At 52.8% G+C, this 20,861-nt stretch overlaps 1 protein-coding gene across 2 annotated transcripts in view; it reads right to left on the minus strand.

Moving 5' to 3' along the window:
* STXBP1 (syntaxin binding protein 1) overlaps positions 1–12,889 on the minus strand; it is a 55,065-nt gene extending 42,176 nt beyond the window's left edge. The window contains exon 1 of one of the 2 annotated variants that reach the window (XM_041004508.1): positions 12,735–12,825. In XM_041004508.1, the coding sequence (XP_040860442.1) occupies positions 12,735–12,771 (37 nt within the window). In that variant the 5' untranslated portion in view covers positions 12,772–12,825. Of the gene's footprint in view, positions 1–12,734 lie in introns of both variants that reach the window. The other variant, XM_041004507.1, reaches the window with a different exon arrangement.
* Between the last annotated feature and the right edge of the window lie 7,972 nt (positions 12,890–20,861).

The following is a 20,861-nucleotide window of genomic DNA, read 5'->3' on the forward strand; positions in this document are numbered from 1 at the left end:
AGTCCAACTGGGCACACTGAGATCAGAACCAGGCACTCCTGGGCAAATGTCAGAGGCAGCCGTCGCTGCACCTCCTCCTGGGGATGCCCACGAGCCGTGAAAATGTAAATTCCACACCAACAGTCAACTCAAAGGTCTCAACCAAAACAACTTGCACCTTCTTAAGATTAACAGCTTGTGGTGTTCAGCACCGCCATACTGATATTTTGAACCAAAACTCGCTAATTGATCCTCCAGGGAAGAAGGCACTGCTATTACTTCATGCGCTGCTGAGGTCCAAAAAAATGGACTGCAGCGTAGGGTCAGGGTTGCTTTGATACAAGACAGCGGGACCAGCACTCACTTAGGTATCAGGGAGTGTTTCATGCCTGCTATGGAAACACCAGACACTGTCCTTGCACACCACTAGCAGCAAGCCTCGTCTGTGCAAGCCCGTGTGCACCGCCGGCCAGCATCTTCTCTGTACGCCAGAAGCTCAGCGCTCTTCGGTAAGCGTGCTGACTCCTGCAGAATCCGCTCCCCCTGCCCCCACAGTGTGGGCCCCAGAATGGCACCCTTGATCTTGGCAGGAAACCAAGATGTGGAACCTAGCATCTTAACCGGGAAGACACAGCCTCTAATGGCTCCAAAGCACACCTCTTATCTTGAAAGGCAGTCTCCCTATGGACTGAAGGATTAGGCGAAATGCACTTTGAAGAGAGGGGAAAAGAATGGAGTGTTTCACACAAGAAACTGAGAACAGACAGGGCACGTAAGATGACTCAGTCTAGGTGTTTCAATGGGAGCGATTTTCCTTCCCCAAGAGACACTGAGCATGGCTGGTAACTTTAAGATTTCTTTATGTATTTATTTGAAGGACAGAGAGAGAGAGAGAGAGAGAGAATGATCACCATTCTGCTTGTTCACTCCCCTCCAACAGCCAGAGGTGAGCCAGGCACCAGGAGCTCCATCCAGGCCTCCCACATAGGGACCCAAGCACTTGGACCATTTTCTGCTGAACGTTCCCGGGAACGTTCGCAGGAATGCTGGAATCAGGGCAGGTGGGCACTTGAACTTGCACTCTGATATGGGATGCCAGGATAGCACACAGTGATTTACCTTGCAGCACCACAACAACGCCCTGGAAGCGGCTTTCATTGCGTGGTTTGGGGCTGGCGCAGTGTGGTTTGGGGCTGGCGCAGTGTGGTTTGGGGCTGGCGCAGTGTGGCGCTTCGGCGCCTGAACAGCAGAGACCAGGGGAGGTGCTACACATCCTACAGGCTACTCGACTCAGAAAGCCCAACAGCAGAAGCTGCGGAATCCTTGTCCATTCACGGAGAAAGTGAAGCTGAGAGAAATGACTACTCATGTATGACAGGGGTGGTGGGAATCTACTTACATTCAAGTTCAAGGCTGCCTAGTCCCACCGGTCCTGCTTTAAGATTTAACCTGCTTAAGGGGGCCAGTGTGAGAGCTCAACTAGCTGATCCTCCCCATATGGGATGCACTGACAGAACGGCCCAGGTCCTTGTGACCCTGCACACCCACAGAGGACCTGGAAGAAGCTCCTGGCTCGTGATCAGCTCTGCTCCAACCATTGTAGCCATTTGAGGAGTGATTCAGCAGATGGAGGATATTTCTGTCTCTCCTTTTCTCTGTAATCTGATTTTCCAATAAAAATAAGTAAGTCTTAAAAGGGGGACCTAGTACAGTAGTCTGGTAGCTAAAGTCCTCACCTTAAACACACCAGGATCCTATATGGCTGCTCCACTTTCCATCTAACTTCTTGCTTGTGGCCTTGGGAAAGCAGTTGAGTATGGCCCAAAGCCTTGAGACTCTGCACCCATGTGGGAGACAAGGAACAAGCCTGGCTGCTGGCTTTGAATCAGCTCAGCTCCAGCCGTTGTGACCACTTGGGGAGTGAACTGGCAGATGGAAGATCTTCCTCTCTGATTTCTTCTTCTCTCTGTATATCTGCCTTTCCAATAAAAATTTTAAAATAATCTTTTAAAAAAATTTAACCAATTTGAGGGGGCTGGCATGATGGCTCAACTTGCTGGTCCTCTACCTGCGAGCACTAGCACCCCATATGAATGCCAGTTCTAGTCCTGGCTGCTCCATTTCTAATCCAGCTCCCTGCTTATGGCTTGGGAAAGCAGTGGAGGATGGCTCATGTCCTTGGGCCCCTGCACCCACATGGGATACCAGAAGCAGCTCCTGGCTCCCAGCTTTGGTAGAGTTCAGCTCTGGCTATTGCAGCCATTTGGGGAGTGTACTAGCAGGTGGAAGATCTGTCTCTCCCTCTCTCTCTGCAACTCTTTTAAGTAAAACTAAATATATCACTTAAAAATACTAATACTAATCAAAGGTCCAATCCCACACTGCATGATGAAGTCCATTAGAGCCCTGTGTGGAACCTGTAATAAAGCCATGACACAGAAGTCAAACACTCTCTCTCTCTCTCTCTCTCTCTCTCACACACACACATACACACACACACACAGCCTCAGGGAAGATTCCAGAAAGCAGGAAATGTCCCCCTCCCCCATGACAGCCCCAAGCACACAAAGGTCCAGTTCAGGAGGTCGGCTTCCTCTCTCCCAATCCTCCCGACTGGTTTCAATAAGATAACATTAAAGGAAAACATCCTGTTGGGGTCTGGCCCAGCATCCAGCCCAGGAAGGAGGTGGCGCTCCAAGGAGAGGCCCAGCACGCAGGGCACAGAGCAGTGGCAGTGTCACCCCCACACTCCCACTCGCACTGTGCAAGCTGCCCACATCCTCCACACCTTGCATACAGCTTCTTAGGTCTGAAACCTGGCTCTGTCGTTCAGCGAGGCCACTGCTTTCCGTTTGTATGGCTGGATAGCTGGCTGGCTCCTCATCTCACTGGGTCAGTTCACATTACCGCATGTCTGAGCTCCACGTTCCTGGTTTCTCAGTGGGACACGGAGGTGGCAGTGGCAGCCTCTGCCCTGGCCTGTGTCTCTGACAAGGTCATTGCCTGAGACTCTGTCACCTTCCTATTATTCTTCCTTTCACAGACTTCTCGGGTAGACTTTCCTCTCTAGGTTGGAGCACGGGCCACTCCCTCTAGCCAACCAGTGACAGCAGACAGGTAGACAGGGGGGCTCTGACTCCCTGGCCACACATTATATGAACATTCTGCACTGAAGGTTAAACACTGACCTTTGCCACCTGCCCCCAGCCGGAGGAAGGAGGCGGGGTGAGACATGACTGTGAGGTTTTTCTCTCCACACCACGTAGTTCAGCGGCAAGTTCTAGATCAAAGATCCCTACCTGGGGTGGTATCGTGGAGCCTGGGGAGGCGGAGCGGGGCAGCATGAAGAATGCAGCCAGAAGCAGCAGCCTGGGCATGCAGTCCAGCCTGGCCGTAGCCTCAGCAGAGACCCAGCTTGCTACAAAATTCCTGGATCTGGTGTGTCAACCCTTTGTTGGCATAGTGAGGTTCTGGGTCACCGTGCAGACAGGCGGCCCTGTCCTCTGACACCAGAACGAGGGTTTGTCAGGAGCAAGAGTATAGCGGTCCCCACCTCTGGCTGGGGAGCCCGCTCCTCCTTCCCTCCTGAAATGCAAATATAACTTTTATACTATGGGTCTGCGGGCTCATTTCCTACAAATGGCTAACTTAGCAGGTCCTGAGTGCGGGCCCTGTGGGAGTGGAGCCTTCAGTGAGCACCAGGAGCAGTGGACATCGGCCAGACATGCGCAGTTCCAAGAACTGGCAGGGTCAGCTACCTCTGGAGCTGAGAAGAATGGGCAGAAGCATAAGGCACCTGGCTGGTTCCTGAGAAGTGGGAGGGTATGGAAGAAGCAGTTTAGCCCTAGACCCTGGGGCCAGTGTGGTGCGGTAGTGCGTAAAGCCACTGTCTGCAGTGCCGGCATCCCATGTGGGTGGCAATTTGTGTCCTGGCTGCTCCACTGCTGATACAGCTCCCTGCCAATGGCCTGGGAAAGCAACTGAGACTGAAATTTCAGGGGGCTGAACCCTAAGGGAAACCACTGATTAAAGCAGTGGTGGGTCCAACAGGATGGGGGTCTCATCAATCTCTGGGGCTGATGTGCTAGTCACTCCTCACAGCGCAAGCCGGTAGATGACAGACTCTCTGCTTCTGTCCCACCTTTCAAATAAAATAAAAGGTCCTGCCGACAGGCCAACTGGTCTTCCCTCACCTGGCAGGACACTGAGGTGACCCCTGGCTTGTAGGAGCCCCTACAGTGGCAGCAAACTGCCTGATAGGAGCCCCCTTCTCACGTCTTCCTCACTCAATGCCAGAATCCTGGCAGGCAAGCCTTTGCCTCCCACAGCAGAACACGGAAGAAACTTCTCTGAGGAATTAGAGTCCAAGAAAAAGCTAATGACACAGACTCTGGGCTCCCCAACAAGCAGCCCACACAGTCCAGGCCACCCCCACCATGAGAGGCCACCCCTGCTCCCGCCCCCTTCACCATGTGACACAGTTTCCCAGAAGGTAACCCACCCAAATACAGGGGGAAATGCAGCCGCATGGTTACCTTCTCCTCAAACCCCAAAGCTACAGGGCTGGCATCGCGGTAAAGGGGATTCAAGCTGCTCCATGCAACACCAACACCCATGCCCTACGCATATCCCTTTGTCTTTCAAATGGACAGATCCTTTAAAAAAAAGAAAGAAATCCCCACAACAGAGCACCTTTATCTCAAACATGAGTCTGTATACTGAATAATTTTGCTTATTTTTTTTAAAAGGTACTATATATATGTATATATTTGAAAGCTAGAGAGAAGTATCTCTCATTCACTGGCTCATTCATCCAAATGGCTGCCAAAACCAGAGGTGGGATGATCTGAACTCAGGAGCCAGGGGTTTCTTCCAGATTGCTTGAGTGGATGCAGATCCCAAGCACGTGGACTGTCCTCCACTGCTTCCCAGGCATGCTACCAGGGAGCCGGAATGAAGTGGAACAGCCAGGACTTGAACCGGTGCTCATATGGGATGTTGGCACCACAGGAAGAGGATTAGGTTGCTATGCCATGGTGCCAGCCTCAAGTTTTGCCTCATGATTTATTATTTATTTATATATTTGAGAAGCAGAGTGTCAAGAAAGAGAGAAAAGCAGAGACAGAGCAAAAGAGAGAAAAATGTCCATATGTGGGTTCAGTCCCCAGATAGCCACAACAGCCAGGGGCCAGGAACTCTGTCCCAGTCCTGGCAAGAGGCTCAAGCAGTTGGGTCACCATGTGTTGTTTCCCAGTCACAGCAGCAGGAAGCTGGACTGGAAACAGAGCTGCCCGAACTTTAACAAGTATGGGGTAGGGGACCCAGCAGCACAGACAAGGGTTTAATCTGCAGTGCCAGGTCACACTGAGTAATTTTTCAGGGGTTTCTTTATAGCACTGTATCCTTTTAAAGCCCATGATGGGAAAGCAACACGGGGTGAAGGGACACTCTTGTCCAGTTCCAATGTGTAATTTTTCTTACATCCCTAGCAACTGGCGCCATCACTGTCCATGAGTCCGGGGACCAATGAGAGCATTCACCTGATGTGCTCTGCGGGCATTTCTAGCTGACAAGCCTCCCAGCCCAGAATGGGGGCCTCATTCCTGAGAGGAGGACTCTGAAAGCTGCTCAGCATCAGTCGGAGGGGGGGCCAGTGAATCAAAGTCACACGCTGCCCTACTGGGGGTGCTGCCCCCTCGTACTCCCAGGGTCGCCAGCTACTGTGGCTGAGCCCACAGCCCTCAGCATCTTCGGTCACCCTCTATCCCCTTCCCTGGATCCAGCCTGCTCCCACACTCCCTGGAAGATGCCCCCAACCCAAGCCTGCAGCTCACACCTCCGTCGGCCCTCTGCTTGCCGACCTCTGAGCATCTCCCGTCAGAGGGTAAGCAGGCTCCGGGAACAGCATGCCCTCCATGCTGACCATTCCCCACAACCTATTTCTTTTTCCTTCTGATTTTCATCTCTCAGCCAGGGTCCCGGTCATCCAACTGGCTCCCCACGGCCTAGAGAGTGTAGATACATGATCTCAGGAAGGCTAATGGGTTCTCTGGCACCTCTCCAGCCAGACTGAACCCTCCCCGCTCTCAGGTCAACCTCGGATGCTCCTCTGCCCGGCTGGCTAGCACCAAGGCCCTGTTGCACCTCATCAGCCTTCCCCATCCCCAAGGGCTCCAGCGTTCCCCACGCGGCCTCAGTCAGAGGACATTCCCCACTGTGTGACACCACTTGTCTGCAGGTCACAAGGGAAAGCCAGAAGAAGCTCCTGGCTCCTAGCTTTGGTTCAGCTCAGCCATGGCTGTTGTGGACATTTGGGCTTGACCCAGCTGATGGAAGACTTCTCTCTTGTCCCGCCTTCTCTCTCTCTGTAACCCTGCTTTCCAAATAAACGACATATATGCATTTTAATTTATTTGATTTTCTTTATCATTCTCTAGATGCTTTTCTTTCTATGAATAAAAAAAGGCTTTGCTAGGCCTGGCATGGTGGCCTAGCAGCTAAAGTCCTCGCCTTCAACGCGCCAGGATCCCATATGGGCGTCGGTTCTAATCCTGGCAGCTCCATTTCCCATTCAGCTCCCTGATTGTGGCCCGGAAAGCCCAAAACCTTGGGACCCTGCACCCACGTGGGAGACCCGGAAGAGCTCCTGGCTCCTGGCTTCAGATTGACTCAGCTCCAGCTGTTGCGGTCACTTGGGGAGTGAACCATTGGATGGAAGATCTTTCTCTGTCTCTCCTCCTCTCTGTATATCTGACTTTGCAATAAAAATAAAATAAATCTTAAATAAACAAGATTAAAATTTTAAAATAGGCTTTGCTAGTTTGATAAACACTTAGCTTCATGTTCACTTCCTACAAGGTCAGCCCCAAGGCCAAACGGTCAGTAGGCTCTGAAAGGGAAAGTCAGTGACCACGAGGAGACGGGGGGAGGGACAGAGAGAAAGGCTGGATTCTGCCCAGAGGCTTTGGGGGTGGGGGAGTCACTGGAACCCCAGGGACAATACCAAGATCAGAGGCGTATCTGAGCTGCTTTAACCGTGCACACCTCCAGGGCTCTCAGAGTGCGGGCAGCGGCCCGTGTCCGCAGTCTATTTCCCCGACTCTTTAGTAACCTGGAGCAGGTGCACTGATGTCTAACTGTAACACAGTCACAGCCCCTTACATTTTTGTGCCTTTCCAAGCAACTTTTCATATATTATTTAGTGTGAACACTGTGATGCTGCCATTAGAATTCTCATCCAGGCAATCCAACCACGAAGAGCGGGTGTCCTGCAGGATTCAACCCAAGGTTGCACTTAGATGAAAATTAACCCTGAGGAGAGCAAGGGAGTGTAGGGGGTAAAGCCACTACTAGGGATGCCAGCATCCCATATGCACGAGACCTGACTGCTCCACTTCCAAGCCAGCTCCGTGTTAATGATCCTGAGGATGCAGTGGAAGATATCCCAAGGCACTCAAGTGCAAGTCAGGAAGAAGCTCCTGGTTCCTGGCTTGGGATAGCTCAGTCCCAGCCACTGTGGCTATTTGGGAAGTAAAACAGTGGATGAAAGATCGATCTCTCTCTCTGTAGCTTACTCTCTGTATATAACTCTGCCTTTCAAATAAATAAATCTTTTTAAGAAAGATTTATTGTCTTTTTATTGGCAAGTCAGATATACAGACAGGAGGAGAGACAGAGAGGAAGATCTTCTGTCCATTGACTCACTCTGCAAGTGACCACCACGGCTGGAGCTGAGTCAATCCAAAGCCAGGAGCCAGAAACTTCTTCCAGGTCTCCCACACGGGTGCAGGGTGCCAAGGCTTTGGGTTGTCCTCGACTGCTTTCCCAAGCCACAAGCAGGGAGCTGGATGGGAAGCAGGGCAGCCAGGATTAGAAGTGGCGCCCATATGGGATACCAGCACATGCAAGGTAAGGTCTTTAACCACTACGCTATCACGTTGGGCCCAATAAATCTTTTTTTAAAAAAATCATATCAATAGATGCTTTTAATAGAAAACAAAAATCGGGCTTGGTGCAGTAGCCAAATGGCTTAAGTCCTCACTTTCCATGTGCCAGGATCCCATATGAGTGTCAGCTAGTACCCCAACTGCTCCACTTCCCATCCAGCTCCCTGCTTGTGGACTGGGACAGCAATCAAGGATGGCCCAAGGACCTGGGACCCTGCACCCACATGGGAGACCTGGATGAAGCTCCTGGCTTCAGATTAGCGCAGCTCCTGCCATGGCGGTCACTTGCAGAATGAGTAAATGGACAGAAGATCTTCCTCTCTGTCTCTCCTACTTTCTGTACACCTGACTTTCCAATAAAAATAAAAATATATCTTGGGTCCGGCGTGGTAGCCCAGCGGCTAAAGTACCTCGCCTTGAATGCGCTGGGATTCCAGGGGTGCTGGCTCTAATCCCGGCTGCTCCACTTCCCTTCCAACTCCCTGCTTGTGACCTGGGAAAGCAGTGGAGGATGGCCCAAAGCCTTAGGACCCTGCACCTGTGTGGGAGACTCGGAAGAAGCTCCAGGTTCCTGGCTTCAGACATGCTCAGCTCCAGCCATTGCAGCCACTTGGGGAGTGAACCAGTGGATGGAAGATCTTTCTCGCTCTCTTTCCTTATCTCTGTAAGTCTGCCTTTCCAAGAATAACAAATCTTTGAAAAATATATTTTTAGGGCCCGGCACGATGGCGTAGCGGTTAAAGTCCTCGCCTTGCATGCGCTGGTATCCCATATGGGAGCCACTTCTAATCCCACAGTCCCGCTTCCCATCCAGCTCCCTGCTTGTGGCCTGGGAAGGCAGTCGAGGACGGCCCAAAGCCTTGGGACCCTGCACCCACATGGGAGACCTGGAAGAGCTCCTGGCTCCTGGCTTCAGATTGACTCAGCTCCAACCGTTGTGGCTGCTTGGGGAGTGAATCATGGGATGGAAGATCTTCCTTTCTGTCTCTCCTCCTCTCTGTATATCTGACTTTGCAATAAAAATAAAATAAATCTTTTAAATATATATATATATATACTTTTAAACCCTGAAATTTTAAAAATTGACAATATCTAGAATAAGAATTCCCATATGCTGTTGATAGAAATGCAAAATAGCATTATCACCTTGGAAAGCAGGCAGTTTCTTAGCAGATTAACTAGACATGTAATCACATGATCAATTAGTTCCCTCCTGGGTATTTATATAGTTAGACGATACAGCCACCAAAACTTGACTGAAGCTTACTTGGTTGTTTTTATTTATTTGTTTGTTTTAATATTTATTTAGCAGCCTGGCACAATGGCTCAGTGGCTAACTCTTCACTTTGCAAGCACCAGGAGCCCATGTGGCAGCTGGTTCGTACTCCAGCTGCTCACTGTCCATCCAGCTCCCTGCTCGTGGCCTGGGAAAGCAGTGGAGGACGGCCCAGGGCCTTGGGACCCTGCACCTGTGTGGGAGACCCAGAAGAGGATCTAGGCTCCTGGCTTCGGATCGGCCCAGCACCAGCCGTTGCAGTTGCTTGGGGAGTGAATCATTGGATGGGAGATCTTCCTCTGTCTCTCTTTCTCTCTGTATATCTGACTTTGCAATAAAAATAAATAAATCTTAAAAAAAAAAACTTTATCCCAAATTCCTCTTCCTCCCTAGCACCCCCACCCCAGAGGACAGTTAGTCTATCCTTCCCCCAAACCCTCTAACAGTATTACCTGCCCTGTGGCAGATCTCATTGTAGCAACAGTTACTGAAGTCCCTGTCTGCTAAGAACCACGCACCCCTCCCATTAAACTTTCATAAGCACCTCCCCCAAGACAGGTGTTATTTTTACCCATTTTGTAGTTGAAATGGAGGCACAAAAACATCCCCCTATTTGCCCAAGTCACGCAGCTAATTTAAGCGATTCCAGACAGTCTAATTCCAAAAGTCCTCTCTCTAACTCTCGCATTTTACAGCCAGTTATTCCACAGCGATTGTCAGAATTTAGCACTGAAGACGGATCCGAGAAAGACAACCTCCGGCTTTTCTCCAAAAAAACTTAGAACCCAGCTGGGCAAGACCAATGCAAGTGTAACACAGAGCACACCCTAAACGTGCCAGGGAAGTACCAGGGAAGACATGGCAGGGCTGTCTCGTGCAGCAGGAAGGGTCAGCAGCCCCATGATACTCTTCTCTGAATACCCCAGTTCCTAGCAGCCTCTGAGCAAACGTTTGGGAATGAATGCCTGAGCTGAAGACAGGCTCTGTTTTTGTTATACCTGCAGCCACTCAATAAAGGTCAACTCGCTCTTTCTGCTTCTCCTTTACTGTGTAAGTCTGCCTTTCCAGTCAAAATAAAATATATATATAAAAAAAAAAGGGTGGGGTGGGGAGGAGCTGGTACAATGGCTCAACTGGCTAACTGGCTAATCCTCTTCCTCCAAGTGCAGGCATCCCATATAGGCACCTGCTCATGTCCCGGCTGCTCCACCCTCATTCCAGCTCCCTGCCTGTGGCCTGGGAAAGCAGTGGAGGATGACCCAAAGCCTTGGGACCCTGCACCTGTGTGGGAGACCCAGAAGGAGCTTGTGGCTCCTGGCTTCAGATCAGCTTCATTTCAGCTCCAGCCTTTGTGGCCATCTGGAGAGTGAACCAGAAGACAGAAGATCTCTCTCTGCCTGTTCCTCTCTTTGTAACTGTTTCAATAAACACATAAATTGAAAAATATATATTGCTGGTCAAAATAAGTCAATGCATTAAAAACACACAAAGGGCGGAAACACACAAACAACAAAACACCCAAACAAGATCATTTGAATTGCTGGGAAGATAAACACATTATCATTTTTAACAAATAAGATGATGAACAATATATTGAGAAGGCCAAGCTGTGATGGTGATATTCAAACTGATTTGCAGTCATTACAAAAAAATAAAAAAATAAAAAAAAAAACCCACCTAATTTTACTTTCATTTTGTTACTGAAATAAAACGCTGTTCACACACAGGCCATATTTCTACAGACCGCCTTGATTTTATTTTTGTACACAGTAGCTTTGCTTTGTTCAAAAAAAAATTCTTGGGCCATATGGCATATTGATTTTTTTAAAACCATTATGCTCGCTTCTAAAAAAAGGTGAGAAAGGAGGCCCAAGGAGCCACCTGCAGGGAGGAGAATCTTGGCAGAATACAAACCCTTGGTTTCTGTAACAATTAGAGATTTTACCTTCAATGGGCAGCACTCAAATATAACATTGGAAACAACGTAACATTTTGGAATGCTTTAAAAGGTATTGCGAGGAAGTGGTATAAACAGAATGATGACAGTTTATTTTTTCTAACTAAAATTACAAGGTAATGGACACTGTGTGTGTAAAACTTAATTGCCACCTATTTCAGCAAGCCTTTTACCTGTTCCTACCATGCATGTCTTTTCCATGAGTAAAATGGGGGTGACGAGGTTGCAGAATCCCCGTGCACCAGCCAGCCACTCTCCATCCCTGACCCAGCCTCAAAACCCGGCAGAAAATAGAAGGTGCAAGCATCTACTGCAAGGGCAATGCAGGTGCAACACTAAGCACTTAAAAAAAAAATTGTTCACCTAGGGTTCGGTTTTTGCAGCAATTTGTGTCTGAGTTAATAAATCAAGGAAGCCTATGCAACACCATTCTTGCATAGGAATAACTCGTATATAGCAGTTAGGATGCTCAAAATATAAATAAAAGAACACTACACAGAGAAAGGCATTCGATAGAAAAAAAGAGGAAAACTAAATATCTCCATTTTCACCATTTTTGTACCGTTTTTCCTTTTTTATCCTCTCCTACAGAGCCAAGTCCAGTCTTCACTTCCTGTTCATCTCAAAGCAGCAGCCAAAGCCGCAGCAGCAGCCTGGCCCGGTTTAGGCGATGAAAACAGAGCCCAAACACCGATTTTTCGACACCTGCGGCCCATCTAACGGGACCAAGAACATCCTGCATCAGCCCTCACCCCGCTGCAGACGACGCTCGCCTCCACCCATTTCTTTAAAAATCCATTTATGCTGTTTTTCCTGCAGCTCCACAAACAACCATCCTTCCCCCCACCACCGCCCGCACCCTTCGCCCGCAACGCTCTGCCCAGCCAGTGCCGAGTCCCGCCAAAGGGAGACTGCGGACTGCGGCGCCTGCAGACTCGCCCCGCCCGCCGAGCGCGCAGTCCCGCACGGGGGGCTCCACCGACTCCCCGAAAGCACCAGCAGCATCGCGCAGGGGTCGTGACCCCGAGAAGACCCCACCCTCGGGGGGGGTGGGAGCCCAAGTCGTGGGAAGGCGCGGTGGCCTTTGGGGACCCTCGGGGACGCCCAGGCGCCCCGGGGTGGCCCCGGCTAGCCGCGCGCCGCTCCCAGGTGGGTCCCGGCCGCCCGCGCGCACGGCTCGTCCCCTCCCCAGGACGCCGGAGGAGGAGGACGCCACCCGGGGCCCGCTCGTCACGACTCAGCCGGGAGAGGGTGGGGGAGAGAGGGAGGGGCTGGGGACAGCAAGGAATAAAGGAGGCTGGGGAGGGAGCGGGGGCCCCGCGGGGAGGGCGCTGGGGGGACCCCGGGCGGGCCGCGGGGTGGGCGCGAGCGAGGGGACGAGGTGCCGGGGAAGGATGGAGAGGCTCCGGGGGGCGACGGGGAGATGTGCGGTGCATGGGGGAGGCCGGCGGGCAGGCGCAGGGCCCGGGGACCGCGGGTTCGCGTCCCTGGCCGGCGGCCGGCGCTGGGAGCCCCCCTCAGGCCCGGGGTGGGCAGCGGCGGAACCCGGGCGCCGCGGCGGGGTAGGACCACTTACTCTCTCCGACCACGGCTTTGAGGCCAATGGGGGCCATGGCGCTGCGCGACCCTGCCGGCTCCGACCTTCGTCTCGCGCCGCCCGCGGACCCCGCCGCAGCCCGCCGCCCCGCAGCGCGCTCGGGACCGACTGAGGCGCGGACGCGCGGGGGCGCGGCGCGGGCCAGAGCGAGGCTGCGGGGCCGCCGGCGTGCGCGCGCGCGGGGGCGGGGCCGGCCCGGGGCGGGGCCTCGCGCTGTCAGGGCCGCGTCACCCACGCGCCTCCGCCAATCGCACTGCGGCCCGGGCGCTCGACCCCGCCCCCCGGGATGCGGCTGCCGCGCCCTCCCCGGCCGCTCCCGCGGAGAGCGCGCGCGCGCGTGCCCGGGGCGCAGGGTCCTAAAGTCCCCTGTGCCGCCTCCGCACGCGGGTGTCTGGCCGCTAGCCTCTTCCTGGAGGCCTTTCTGGTCATCCTCCGAGCCCTGCATGAATTCCGAGGCTGTCCGTCTCGTGAACCACCTCCATCCGTAGCTACCGCGTGATGTCTGTGCTTATCCACGCCCACCTGTGCCTGGGCACCTATGTCCACAGAACTGCCATTCCCAGAACTGGTAGTCTGTGCCAAGCGCCCTGCGGGCATCATCTCGCTCAACGCTCACCATAATTGGCCGTTGTTTTCCATCTCCATGTTCATATGTGGGGGGAAAAAATGAGGTGAGAGATGACAGAAAAAAGCCTGAACTCGCTGCCCTTAGCTCTGCTGTGCCTAAGTCTCTGGAGCTACAACCTAGCACCAGCCAGATTCCGGCCCCAGCCCTGGGATGCTCAGAAGGTTGGCGTTTCTAAGTTCCCAATCTAACAGAAGCGTACGGTAGAAGTGGGGTTGACTCTGGCCCCAAAACCTTCTTCCGATCCACATTTACCGAACTGGCCCCAGGTCAGCTTCCCTTGGAGAAAAATGTGTTGTGCCCATTGGAAATCAAATCAGGAGAGTCAGCATTAAAATCAGTGACTCCACGCGATATGCTTGCAGGAGCCCCAGATCCAGGTCCTTTTCTTTGTGTTATTAAGAACTGGAGTTGTCTTGGGGATATTACTATGGTGCATCAGACTAATCCGACATCTTGTAGCTCCAGGTTCTAGCCCCAGTTGCTCCACTTCCCATCCACCTTCTGGCCTGGGAAAGCTCCGGTCCTTGTCTCGCTTGCCAGCCCCAGGCCATACAGATTCGGCCATCCTCCCACCCCATGGCAGCCCACGCTGACAGAACCCTCACTGCAGCGTCCCCAGACTAGGGTGGGGGTGGGGTTAATGGGTCTTCTCTCACACCTCTGTCCTCCCCTGAGTGTATTCAAGGAAGAACAGGCTTCTTTGCCAACTGGGAGACCTATAACCATGTGCAAAGGTATGGGTTCCTTCCCTTTCCAGCTGGCACCGGTTAGCAGGGGCTCTGTGGTGTAGGCACCTGCCATGAAAATGCGAAGTGCCAGCCAAGGTGTCGAGATGGCAGGGAGCTCTTGTTTTCATTCACCCATCAGTGGGTCAGCAAGCACTGCTGAGTGCTGCCTAGCCCCCGGCCATGTGCTGTGGATAGTACAGACACAACTGGTGCACTCCAGACGTGAATGGGAGCTAAAGAGTCAGCCACAGGCAGGTGGCCGCGAGTTAAGGAACAGGCCTTGGGACTCAGTGGGCTGGGGTTCAGGTGCAGCCAGCCAGGAAACTCTAGCAAGGGCCCGGAGGAATACCCAGACAGACAAATGCCCTGTGGCAACAAGAAGCTGGGCTTTCTCCAGGAGCAAAGAAGTGACAGGACGATTTAGAGGATGGAGGTAGGGAGGGGAGGACGGGGACGGGCCTTGGTGCAGGGTCCTGGGACTCCTGGGTGGCCCAGCATCCTATGGAAGGTCAAAGCCAATCAAATGTAGGAGCAACTGCTTGTTTTCTACAAGAAAGACCCAACAAGATATTTTACGGGGATGTGTACCTGTGATGCTCCCTGGGGATGGCAAAATCAACACAGAAGGGATTTAAATTAAGTGGCAAAGGGGGTGACAGACTGTGGCCTCGGGGCCCGCGTGGAGACCTCCCTACCTCACTGATACTTTCCCAAGGCATGAAAGAGGAACCAAAAAAGCTTGCAGACCTCTCGCGGGCCGTGAGCCACAGGGAGCCACACATCGTGGCTGTCCTGTTCATTTACTAAGGGTTGGCTGCATGCTCAGCACTGTGCAAAGAGCCCTCCGGAACCGGAACCAGATTCTCGCTGCAGCCTACTGGTATCCCACTGGAGCCCAGGATGGGGTGGGGAGGTGCGCAGGACGGCCAAGTCATCCGCTCAACGTCATGGCTCTTTGCGCAGTCCCAGCACTCCACCTGACATCTCCATGCCCAGGGGAGACTGTCCAGGACCCAGTCCCAGTGCCCTGCTCCAAGAAGAGCTTTGGTTGTGTGGACAATTTGTTGAAGTGCATCAGCAAAGAGAACCTGAACCGCTCCGGAGTTTGAACCCCGGCGAGTTCTTCCCCCTCCCCTCCCCCCGTACCAGGTCCCTAACTCTAGCCCAGCTTGCGAGCGAGGCGGGGCTAAGGCCACTGGATGCGCAGAGCGAGACCTGGTCCCCTCCGGCCAGCGTGCAGCTGCTCCTGCAGTTGCGCATGCGCGGCCTGCAGCCTCTGCAGAGCCCAGTGCGGCTCGGCGCTTGGGGTGGGAACTGTCCTGTGATTTACGCACGCGTCACATGCCACCGAGGAGCCTCAGGAGCCGGCGAGTGGGGCAGGTGGGAAGACGGATGCGCAAGAGGGTGCGAGGAGGGATCTAGAACCAGGAGAGTCTAGCCAGAAGCAGCGATGGGGCCGACCGGAGGCGGACAAGCAACCGGTTTTGGCTGGCTCCGCGCAACCCCACTGTGTCCTCCAGGCCTCCCTGCAATGCTGGAGAGCCCTGGGGGCGGAGCCTAGCCCACCTGGGGGCTGGCAGCCAGCTCCCAGTGGTTTGCTACTGCTTGGTGGGCTGCGTTGCCCTGGGGTCCTTCCTCCTGTCTGCTGGGCCTTCGGACTGTTAGGAGTCTTGGACCATTGGACCTGAGGAATTCAAGATAATAGCTACACTTTACCCAGTCCTGGCAACCTGCTGAGGCTCCAGCGACTGTTGAAGTCATTGTTGAAAATGGCACATCCTGAGACTGCGTTGAATCGGTACTTGCATACATATGAGCTGTGCACGTCAGATGTTCAGATGTACGTGAGTTATACATGAGTAGAGAAGGACTCCGTCTTTGCTGGATGCATTGGCAGGGAACACAGGCCCGATGTCTTCGCTGCTCTCAGCCCTGTCCCAAACACCCCCTACAGCGAGCAGGTGGGCAGAGAGCTACTTAAATGCCCAACAGCCTTGCCCTTTCACAGTTCACAGTCTTGGAGGACTGAAGTCCAGGGTACAATATCAGAAGCCTTTTTCTTTTTGTTTTCCCCAAAAGGCTAAGTAAGTCACGCTTGTAAACTTTAAGCGCTGTAGGGGCCCAGAGGTGCAACATCACAGATGTGGCCAAATACACAGCACCTGCCTTCGCCAGAGGAGCAGACGCTACCCAGATCTGGTGAGGCACCTCTCATTGTTGGACGTTACAGTGCAGTTTTTCTTTTTTTTTTCACATATTCAGAGCACCACTCCAGCCAAAGAAAGCCGACCTGTCAGTCACATTTTCCACCAGGTGTCTGCACACAAGTCTGGGTCTACACGAATCGCTCTATAAGAGGAGGTTGGGTGCCCCAGGATCTGGACTGGGAGCCGCAGGTCCCAAACAGACACTGATGCTCCCTGCTCATGGACGCCTCCTAGTGGGCAGCTCTCAGGACAAGGTGGCGGGCACTTCTCAAAGTTGAGGGCCACAAGAGGGGTCTCCCTACTTAGTGTGGCCCTGTGGCAGCGGACAGAGTCAGGCCAGCCACTATGTCATGGGAGTCTAAGAGCAGCTGATGCAGGCAGCCTCATTTGTCCAGACTGTGTAAGCCCTTCAGGACTGGGCAGGCACAGGAGCATGGAGGGGCCCCCAAGAATGGCAGATGGGACAAGGGGGAGAGGGAGGAGGGCTGGAAGTTGGTTGAATGCACAGAGAACAGAGTTAAAATGCCTGCATGTGATGGGCTTGGCACAGTAGCTTAGTGGCTAAAGTCCTCACCTTGCACACACCAGGATCTCATATGGCCGCCAGTTCTAATCCCAGTTGCCCCACTTCCCATACAGGGAGCAGTCGAGGATGGTCCAAGACCTTGGGACCCTGCACCTGTGTGGGAAACCTGGAAGAAGCTTCAAATTGGCTCAGCTCCATCCGTTGTGGCCACTCAGGGAATGAACCAGCAAACAGAAGACCTTTCTCTCTGTCTCTCATTCTTTCTGTAAAAAAATAACCTTTCCAATAAAAATAAATATTTTTAAATAAATTCCTATGTGTAGAAATCTATATATTATTTTTTTGATATTTGTTTATTTTTATTACAAAGTCAGAAGTACAAAGAGGAGGAGAGACAGAGAGGAAGATCTTCTGTCCGATGATTCACTCCCCAAGTGACCACAACAGCCAGTGTTGCGCCGATCTGAAGCTGGGAGCCAGGAACCTCCTCCAAGTCTCCCACACGGGTGAGGGGTCCCAAGGCTTTGGGCCGTCCTTGACTGCTTTCCCAGGCCAGAAGCAGGGAGCTGGATGGGAAGCGGGGCTGCCGGGATTGGAACCGGCACCCATATGAGATCCTGGCGTGTTGAAGGCGAGGACTTTAGTTGCTAGGCCACTGCGCCAGGCGCTCTCTCTTTCCTTCTAATAAATGAATAAGGAAAGTGAGTGAAAGGGAAAATGGAGCCTGAGGACTGAGAGATAAAGTCAAATCAAACCAAAGAGAGCATAGCTGGACTTGTGGTTCCCGTAGTACCAAGGCACCCTGAGTGAGATGACACAGTACCTTAGCCGGCAGGTGGAATGCTTTAACTTTTGGAGGAAAATACAATGCAGTCACCCATTGGGCACTAAGCACTACTAGCCGGAAGCGGGATAGGCCCTGGAGACGCCGCAAGAGAAGAAATCCTGCCGATGGAAAGCTGACATCCTAGAGGGGGAAGCAAAAAATCAGTCCAGGGTCGATTATACCAAGGCTAGAAAGTGTCAGAAGTGCAGTGCTTAAGACAAGGCAAGGTGCAGCGGCGGGGAAGGTCCTTTGTATTTGAAGCTCTTGGACACGCGTGCAGTCAGCATGTACCTGCTGGTGAACGGGTGTGAGTGTTGCCAGGTAAGCATCCGTGCAGTCAGGACCCTGGTCAGCATGTACCTGCTGGTGAACGGGTGTGAGTGTTGCCAGGTAACCATCTGTGCAGTCAGGACCCTGGTCAGCACGTGCCTGCTGGTGAGCAGGTGTGAGTGTTACCAGGTAACCATCCGTGCAGTCAAGACCCTGGTCAGCACGTACCTGCTGGTGAACAGGTGTGAGTGTTGCCAGGTAACCATCCGTGTACTTGGGAGTGTTTGTCCTTCCCTTCTGTGTTGAAGGGCGTTTTCGGTGAATCCAGGGTCTCTTTCGGATGATTATCATAGTCAGTTACGAACGCACTTAGATCTGATGTTAGTATTCTATTTCATGTTGACAGGTGTTTGGCAGAGGAGGGCACACATTAGCATGCCCTTCTGGACAGATGAGAAAACTGAGGTGTCAAGAATGCCAAGCGTAAGGGCTACTAGGCAGTGTGGTGCTGCATGCTAAACCCCTGCCCGTGATGCCGAAATCCCATATGGGCACTTGGGTGTGCCACTTCTGATCCAGCTCCCTACTAATGTGCTTGGGAAACCAGTGGAAGAAGACCCAAGTGCTCTGGTCCTGCTGTCCATGTGGACACCACAATGGGTCCCAGGCTCTTTGGTTTCGGTAAGAAGGCATCTCAGCTGTTGTGGCCATTTGGGGAGTAAACCACTAGATAAAATTTCTCTCTTCCTCTCTCTCTGTAACTCTGCCTTTCAAATACAGAAATAAATCCTTAAGAAAAAAAAAATGAACACAGGACCTTGCCTGGGCCCCACAGAAAGCAGCTGGGCTGAAGTTTCATCTCAGCTCTATCTGGCCTGGAGACTGTGTCCTGTCCACTTCCCAACAACATCTGCTTTCATGTGCTCCCGCCTGCTGCCACCTGCCCCCGACTGTCCCCACCTATCCCTACCTGTCCCCACCTGCTCCTGCCTGCTGCCACTTGCCCCCAACTGTCCTCACCTTTCCCTACCTGTCCCCATCTGCTCCCACCTGCTCCCGCCTGCCCCCGACTGTCCTCACCTATCCTCACCTATCCCCACCTGCCCCCACCTTTCCCTACTGCCCCTTTTGCCCCTCTGATGCAACCTCTGGGGACAGCAAGGAGGAAGAGAAGCCAGGAAGCTCTCAGCAAACGGGAATGGCTGGGCAGCACAGCTGCTGCTAGACCTGGAAACTAGTTTTCTGTTTTCCCATATGTTTAAACAAGATTTATTTGTTTAGTGGAAAGGCAGAGTCAGAGAGAGAGAGATCTTCTACCTGCTGGTTCACTCCCCCAAGTGATTGCAACTGCCAGAGCTGAGCCGATCTAAATCCAGGAGCCAGGAGCTTCTTTCAGGTCTCCCACATGGGTGCAGAGTCCCAAAGACCTGGGCCATTTTCCACTGCTTTCCCAGGCCACAAGCAGGGAGCTAGAAGGGAAGTAGAGCAGCCAGAACATGAACCAGCACCCATATGGGATGCCAGTGTCACAGGCAAAGTTTAGCTTACTGTGCCACAGTGGCGCTGGGTCTGTTCTCATTCTTAGAGAACCCCTCCCCACTCCACCTCCTTATTGATGTTCCAGGCCTTACAAAACCTGGATGCATCAGTGGGTGGGTGGCGTATCATCACACCCAGGAGGTGTCACTGCGGAGGAAGATAATTACCTAGCAACGGGGAGCCCTCTCCGGGGTCCTGGAAAGCAGACCTGCAGAGCCTGGGAAAGGCAGAAGTGCCTGCCCCCCAACGCGACATTAACCACGGGCTGTCTCGGCAGCCCCGGCTCACTGCCTCCTCCCCCTCCCTCTGCTGTCTCCCTGGCTTTTCTGCCCTTCCCCACTCATCCCTCCCTTTCATACAGAAGGTCTGAAGCACTGTGGGAGAGTCGGGGATCCAATGTCCTGGGCCTGGACATGTTTTTTTTTTTTTTTTTAAGAGAGTCTATGCTTATTTATTTGAAGAGTCACATTTCACACATAGACACCCAAAGACAGGAGAGAGAGATGTCTTCCATTCACTTGTTCACTCCTCTCAAATGACCTCAGCAGCCAGGGCTGGGGCCAGGCTGAGGTCAGGAGCCCAGAGCGCCATCTGCATCTCCCAGGGGCCCGAGTACCTGGGCCATCTTCCTGCCTTTGGACTGCCTCAGCTTCAGGCGTTGGAGCATTTGAGGAATAAACCAGCAGACGGAAGACCTCTCTCTCTGTCTCTATCTCTTCTTTCTCTATAAAATCTGCCTTTTCAATAAAAATAAATAACTCTTTTTAAAAATAAAAGTGAAGAGGGCCCAGCACAGAAACCTAGCAGCCAAAGTCCTCACCTTGCACGTGTCAGGGTGCTGGTTCATATCCTGGCTGCTCCACTTCCCATCCAGCTCCCTGCTTGTGGCCTGGGAAAGCAATCAAGGATGGCCCAAAGCCTTGGGACCCTGCACCAGCGTGAGAGACCCGGAAGAAGCTCCTGGCTCCTGGCTTCAGATCAGCTCAGCTCCGGCTGTTGGGGCTGATTAGGCAGTGAATTATCAGACGGAAGATCTTCCTCTCTGTCTTTCCTCCTTTCTAATAAAAAATAAAGTGTCTTTGAAAAAAAGAAAAGAAAAATAGAAGTGAAAAAATTAAATAAAGAGGAGAAAAAAAGTGAAGCCACCAGGACTCAAACTTGCACTCTGACATGGGATGCTGGTGTTGTGGGTGGTGCCATAACCCCGTGTGCCACAATGCTGGGTGGGCCTGCTAACCACCTCTGTCCTCCGCACCTCAGCTTTCCTATTGCCCATCCGTACATAATCTGGGCCTCGCCCGCCCGTTGTCCTGACTCCCTGGAGTGGGAAGCAGGTGGGCCTGACTCTCCCAGCCCTGCAGGCCTTGCTCACACGGGAGGTG

The sequence above is a fragment of the Ochotona curzoniae genome, unplaced genomic scaffold (genome assembly GCF_017591425.1).
Source record: "Ochotona curzoniae isolate NIBS_2020 unplaced genomic scaffold, NIBS_Ocur_1.0 scaffold_3208, whole genome shotgun sequence".
In the NCBI taxonomy this organism is placed as follows: domain Eukaryota; kingdom Metazoa; phylum Chordata; class Mammalia; order Lagomorpha; family Ochotonidae; genus Ochotona; species Ochotona curzoniae.